The sequence below is a fragment of the Penaeus chinensis genome, chromosome 19 (genome assembly GCF_019202785.1).
Source record: "Penaeus chinensis breed Huanghai No. 1 chromosome 19, ASM1920278v2, whole genome shotgun sequence".
NCBI lineage: Eukaryota > Metazoa > Arthropoda > Malacostraca > Decapoda > Penaeidae > Penaeus > Penaeus chinensis.
In genome coordinates this window covers 4,820,946-4,828,445 of record NC_061837.1, presented here as the reverse complement: position 1 = coordinate 4,828,445, position 7,500 = coordinate 4,820,946, and the positions used below count along the sequence as shown (strand labels likewise).

General features: G+C 34.6%; 1 protein-coding gene across 1 annotated transcript in view; it reads right to left on the bottom strand.

Moving 5' to 3' along the window:
* The window catches only part of LOC125035103 (CTD nuclear envelope phosphatase 1 homolog), an 18,680-nt gene extending 11,529 nt beyond the window's left edge, over window positions 1-7,151 (bottom strand). The window contains exon 1 of the mRNA XM_047627259.1: window positions 6,643-7,151. Within this exon, the coding sequence (XP_047483215.1) occupies window positions 6,643-6,741 (99 nt within the window). The 5' untranslated portion in view covers window positions 6,742-7,151. The remainder of the gene's footprint in view (window positions 1-6,642) is intronic.
* Between the last annotated feature and the right edge of the window lie 349 nt (window positions 7,152-7,500).

Here is a 7,500-nt window from a genome sequence, read left to right as displayed (position 1 = left end):
ACACACACACACACATATACACACATACATACATATATATATGCATATATACATATTATATACACACACACACACACACACACACACACACACACACACACACACATATATACTCATATATGTATGTATGTATGTATGTATGTATGTATGTATGTATGTATATATATGTATATATATATATATGTATATATATGTAATATACATTTACATACACAATATATAATATATATAATTAAAACAAACAAAAAAATATCTGCGACTAGCAAAATGAGACAAAAATTACCTAATCAGCACAGATGGCAAGAATAAATGCCATGCCCACTGTAATATAAGTTTATTTATTGCATTTACAAATAGATGGCTCTACAAATGCTTAATCACCAAGAAGTCAGTTATTAGGTCTACCTATCACACCTGTTTATCCTTTTCCTTGACTTTTGGAAAGATTCTTTTGTATTTCATTGTCTCAAATGTTACTAAGATTCTAATAACAGTTTAAGAATCATAATATCAATAACAATAAAAAGAATTTTGATATCAATTATATTAAAAAGAAGAACCTTTTCCCATCAATTCAAGGAATGGGGAAATCAGGATCGGTCACTAGGGCCTACTGATAGACTCCTTGCTGGCTGAGCACATGTGGAGCTATCTGTACATAACAAGATTCACAAAAAACTACAGGGGACAGAACATAAATCCGTGGCAGTTGGGTTAATTGATTGAGGTTCCAGTAATATAAACACAAACAGGTTCAACTGATAGCCTTTTCAACTATTTCAGTTTTTAAAAACTTAGTTTTATTCCATTTGTTACAATAGATAATCTTGGAGTGACATGCTGTCTGTTTCATTTTTTGCTTCTAAATTATCCCGTGTGCATGGAATGCCCTGAGTTAACATCCACTGCCAGTAAGGGATTTGAATGCAGGGCAACAAAATTGCTAGACGAGTTCACTAACGCTGAACCAAATAGCACAGGTCTAGACTTCTTAACACTTCCAAATTGTTACTTCTATTTTCCAAGACTAATGGTTTCAACAATGCCTAATTCAGAAAATCTGAAAGTTTCTTGGTCTAAAAATCATACCCCAAGATATATTTCTTGTCAGAACATGTATCCTAATATAATGATTGTAACAATAGCAATAATTCTAATAATAGCATTAGTAAAAGTAATAATACTAATAATCATATTATAGTAATAGTAATAATATAAAAAAAAATAATAATAACAACAACAACAATAATAATAATAAATAATAATAATAATAATAATAGCAGTAGTTAGAAGAAGTAAAAGCAGTAGTAATAATAGTAAAAGCAGTAGTAATAGTAGCGGTAATCATAATAGTAATAGTAGTAGTAGTAGTAGTAGTAGTAGTAGAAGTATAAGTAGTAGTAATAGTAATAGCAGTAATAGTAGTAGTAGTAGTAGTAGTATTAGTATTAGTAGTAGTAGTAGTAGTTACTAGTGGTAGTAGCAGTGGTAGTGGTAACTAGTAGTAGTTGTAGTAGTAGTAGTAGTAGTAGTAGTAGTAGTAGTAGTAGTAGTAGTAGAAGTAGAAGTAGAAGTAGAAGTAGTAGTAATAGTAATAGTAATAGTAATAGTAATAGCAGTAATAGTAGTAGTAGTATTATTATTAGTAGTAGTAATAGTTACTAGTGGTAGTAGCAGTGGTAGTGGTAACTAGTAGTAGTAGTAGTAGTAGTAGTACTAATAATAATGATAACAAGAACAAGAACAAGAATAATGATAACAAGAACAAGAACAACAACTATAATAGTAACAAAAACAACAAAACTACAAAAACAGTACCATTGACAGTAATGGATATTTTAATATAACAATCATTATGATATAATAATAGTGATAATAATGACAATAATAATAATAATAATAATAATAATAATAATAATAATAATAATAATGATAAAAATAATAATAATAACAACTACAACAACAATAATAATAATAACAATGATTACATAAAAACAATAATTGCTGCTGCTGCTGCTGATAATAACAATAATGACAATGATAATATTATTTCATGAAGATTCAGTGAAATGACAGAAAGCTACAGTAAGGTATGCATGGATTCAGTGTAATGCACACATCATTCCCCCCACCCCCTTTTTTCAATTTTCTTCACATACTAGTTGTCCATGTTTGGTTGAATCCTCAGATGCAGAATCCATGGATAAGGAAGAATCATGATAAAGCTCATGACAACAGTAGTTAATGCAACAAAAACAAAGGGACCTGACCCTCTACACCCAGCCACTATGCCATCACCCTCCAAAATCCAGAGGAATAAGGAATTGGAGTAATGTAAACCTTACTCCACAATTACTACCTAATGGATTATCTTCAAGGAGCTTTTTTAAGGAAAAAAAAAAAAAAGAGAGAGAAAAAAAAAAAAAAAAGAGTTGTTACTGGTGGGGGCCAAGGATGTCTTACATATTTATGGTATATCTTGCCTGGGAGATGGCAAGAAGCCGCACAGGCCAGCAACACTCTCCGGGTTATGTTGCATAGACATGCCTTATCTACCAATGCAAGAATTAACTGGGACATTAAGAATCACTCAGATAATTCTGTTTCACAGTTTGCCATCCCAAAATAAATTGTATATGCTGTTGTATGCTCATTATCTTTCCTTTTATTTATTTCTCTTTCCCTTAAGTTTCCTTTACTACCATACCTACAACATTCTCATATCTAAAGATAACTCGCATCAATTTATGACTTACTCTAATGTATAGGTTACTTAATGAAAATTTATCTTACGCTTGTATAACAAAAAAAATGAATGTCACTCTGAATGAGTTGACAGTTTTCACCTCAATGGGAACTTGTATGAAAATGGAAGAATTAAGTCTACTTAAGCTGTTGCTGAAATTTCATTCACGTAAAATACACAGATTGCGATACTCATCTTTATGCACTTCGTTCTTAGAAGGGGAAAAACATAGTGAATATAGAGGGAAATGAGGAAAGAGGGTGTGAATGAATGGAAGAAGCCTTGAGAAGGTAAGAGAAAGGGAGAGGAGGTGAGAAAAAGGAAAAAAGAAAAAAAAAAAAAAAGAAACTGTAGACATATTTCTACTATAAGTAGCTATTCCTGAGAAGAGAAGAGAAGAGAAGAGAAGAGAAGAGAAGAAAAGAGAAAAGAAGGGAAGAGAAGAAAAATAAAAGAAAAAAAGAAAAGAAAAGAAAAAAGAAAGACAGAAAGAGACTCAAAGAAAAAGAAAAAGAAAAAGAAAAAGAAAAATGAAAAGAAAAAAAAGAAAAGAAAAGAAAAAAAAAAAGACAAAGAAAGAAAGAAAGAAAAAAAATGCATATACATTTCTACTACAAGGAGCTATTCCTGCATATTCCCTTCCTGGCCCAAGATGCAATATCATGTGACCAAGCTACATTCCACACCGTGCTTCTACTAAGTCCTTGCTTTGACCTCTCCAGAAACCATTGCAGGTCAAAGCAGAACCAGTTCTCACCCTCAACATTGCTGAGGTGCAACAAAATATATAAATACAAATTGCTATGTTATAAGGTTACATATTTCATTATCAATTACAGACAAAGCTACTATCTTGTAATCCTTGATGGTGAATTACATAATCTCTTTTGAGAATGTAACTTCCTGTTTGAAAGCAATGACTATTCAATAACATCTTAGACAAAGTGCACCTAACTTCCCTTTCTCCTTCTTTTAGCCAAGTTCACCGTCTCCAAAATTCTTACTCTACAAAATTTATAAAATCTATCTTGTTGCTGAAGAAGTAATACTACTAATACCTAAAAAACAACAACAACAACAGATATGGTCTACACAGAATCACATTCTTTCATATCTACAAATATCACACATAACAAGTGGGACACCCTATATACAAAACTAGACTACAACTGTTTCCTCAGTTATTTCAGCTGTGATTGATAAGCACCGATGAGGTACACTCCAGTCAGTACCTCATCGTTGTGCTTCTATTGACAGACACTATCTTTCATATTTTGAGAACCTATCTTCAGGGGAGACACCTCAGTGTCATATGCCCTTGTCACTCTCCCTGTTTTACCCCCCAAAATTACAATAAAACCACAGTATTGATAAGCTGAGATAACCCTGTATGTATAAAACAATCACAATAAAGGTGAGGTAATGAAAACAAAACAAAAAAATAAAACAAATTAGAAACATCATATCAACAAACTAGACTAATAACACAAAAACATAATAACATGCTAATTACAGAAATCAAGGCCTCTTCTAGTTAAACATGATAATACACGAGTCGACAAAAACAGTATGATTTTAGACACTACCTTAAATAGTAAAGACTGACATTTTTTCCCCAAATAACAAACACAAACAACAAAAAAAGGGGTATTTTGTTATAAGGGAATGTTAAATGTGTGTCACAACCTACACATATTTATCAGTGCCACCAAGGAATACCTGTCAGCCTGCCATAAACTGTTTAGATCTGTACAGTGAAGTCAACCTTATTCAAACTTTAGATTTCATTTTATTTTCTTACTAAACTTAAACCTTAGAAATTCACCTGCATTATACCACTTTTTACAAGACTTCATACTAAACATTCCAATGGTCTACAGGACACACATCCAGTTGTTCAGACTTTCCACAAACAGACACAACTGCCAACAAACTGAAACAGCATCTACTGATATAAAAGTTAAAGGCAGTAACTAATAAAGGCAAATCAATCTCATTCATACAAGAAGAAAATGAACATGACAGAAAACCCTCACTCAAATCCTAATTAATACCAATATATGTTGCCTTCAGAGGAAGGATATTGCCTACCCCTCCCCCCTCCTTACCATCTGCAACTTGACAATTCTGCCATGTATTTTTTTACTTACATCTGCATCAAGGACATGTGTGTTGTAGATGCATGCAAAGCTCTAAAAACACCCCATAATCTGGGCCAAAAATCAAAATTATAAGATTTGAGAAGACATCTTGCCTCAGTTCTTGGTTCTAAATTTAACCCCCTGATGTCAGAAATCCATGAATACATGTGCTATGCACTGTACCTCCCCCTCCTGTAATGATGACTATCTTTTAGAATACGTAGTCTGATATAAAATAAAGCAATCCTTTACAGTAGGGCAGCACTTGCCAGACATTAAGCCCCTAACTCCACATCACAAAATTAATTAAACAATGTAAGTTGCTGTGACTGGTCGTGAGGGGAGGGTTGATGGAGGGCTCTGCCACCCCAACACCCCTCCCCCAGGAAACACTGGCCTCACCTCAGTATGCATGGCAAGATAAGGCTGAAACTTGGGAGAATTGAGTTAACTTAGACTGTGAATGGTGCTTTCCGTGATCTTTTCCTTTATTTGTGGCATCACTGTTTTTGGCTGCACATTATTCTTATGCAGAGGTCATGTAGACTCAATGAACTTTTTGCCATGACTGGGTTATGGCACAGAAAAAGAGGTAAGGAGGCAGAGAAGAGACAGAGAAGGAATGACAAGAGAGGGGGTGTAGAGAGAAAATGAGAAAGAGAAAGACAAAGGAGTGAGAAAGAAAGGAAGAGGAAAAGAGAAAATCTAGACGATGAGAAGGAGGGAAGAACCTCAAAAGGAAGGATCTCAACAAAAGCATACACATTTGTTCCACAGACACCTGCCGTAGTTACCAAACTGAACTTTATATTTCATAATCACATTAACCTTGTTCTCTCTAACATCCTTGAACTTTTTCGTTACCAGTGATAATAGAGCCTCAGAGGAATGACAACCTCCCACCTCCAACCTCGGGGAAAATGCTGAAAACTTCCACTATGAGTACTGTCACAGAGGTAGGTATGGTTTCCTGTTTGACACGGAAATGCTAGGGAGATCTACAAGCTCTCTCTCACCGGATTTTTTTTTAGCCTTTGCTGGAGTGCCAACAGACACCGTATACACTAAACAGCCCAAGTTCAATCACAAACATGCTCGTTCTCACCATTAACCCTTCAGAAAATTCTCTAGGAACTCTTGCTCATATTATGAGAGTAGAAAATAAATATCTGTTAATGAATCTTCTCATTTTCCTCAAGAAAACTTGCTGCCAGCATTAATTCTGAGGTATAACATCCTCTCATTCAATCTATAATGATACCATATTTGAAGAATCCAGATCTTACAGATTAACATGGTTCTCAGGAAACAATCACGTTTGACGATTAACTATTGTGCTATTTTTACAGGCTAGTGTTACCTCTTACACAACAATCACTCCCCTTAAATCACTTGCAACAGCAAAATTATGAGAAAATAGAACACTAAATCATGATGATTTCATAGGAACCACAGCTTTAAAGACATGAATAATGAACAAGTGCATAGCTCTTGACATAGGCCTATAAACATTTCATTTAAACAAGAAGTTTTCCTCTCAACTGTCATTTCCTTCATCAAAACATCACAATTTGCTTATATATTTCATCAGTTACTCTAATGATCTATTCACCGTTTTAATCATCCCGAAGTTATGCAAATAGGTAATACAATTAATCAAAATCTTAATATAAACAAAGCCTTGAACACACGAATGGCTAACAGGTGCGTATTTTGGCACAGTCTTAGAAACAGCCAAGAAAAGGTTTTACTTACCACCCTCGCTTGCTTCCTCAAGACATAACAGATGAAACTCCAGATTTTTTGAGCCAAGAGAAGAAAAGTACGAAAGCCCATTTGGAGTTGTTTATACATTGGGGAATATTTTTGATATTTTTGTGGGAGGGAGAGAGGGAGGGTTCCTTTTCTGTCCTCTGGTCTTTTTCGTATTTTGCTTTTCGGTTGGGTTTGCTTTGCCCTCTTTATTCTTCTCTTTTCCTTTCTTTTTCAAGTTAAGCGAGTATGAGAGAAGAAAAATAAACCCCAAAAACTTCACACACGAACACGGGAGAGGCGTTCCTGATTTTCCTTTTGAAAGCGGGGGAACTCGCTTACTTCTCTTTATTTATTAGGGGGAGGGGGATTCTCGTGTTCACATCAATAAAAAAGCTCGGTCTTCACGTCATTATTGTTAAAAAGTTTGGGATTGAGAGAAGACTCCATCGACCCACTTCTTGCCCGAGTTTGGTGTGTAGTTCTTCCGCTCGCCGATAGATGACTCTGGTCAACGTTGGCTCTACCGACGGAAATTCCGGCGCCGCGGTTAATATCTACCGAAATTTTGCCATTTTGTGGGGAACTGAAAAGGTAGTTGTGTAAATCGTTTGGATTCTGATAATTCCGATGCTTCGACCGATTGTTTTAGAGGGTTCTGCGCGAAGATGGATTCCCCGACGGATTTTTTCGATGCTACGGTTAATATCTATTTATATATTTGGTAAAATTTATGACACTTTATGTAACAGCCTTATTTGTTAATTGGCCATTGATCGGCTTCTTTAATCTCATGAGAATATTTTGAGTATTTTGAGGATATTTTCACGTCTTTTTACCAACTTCGCTCGATGAAAATTT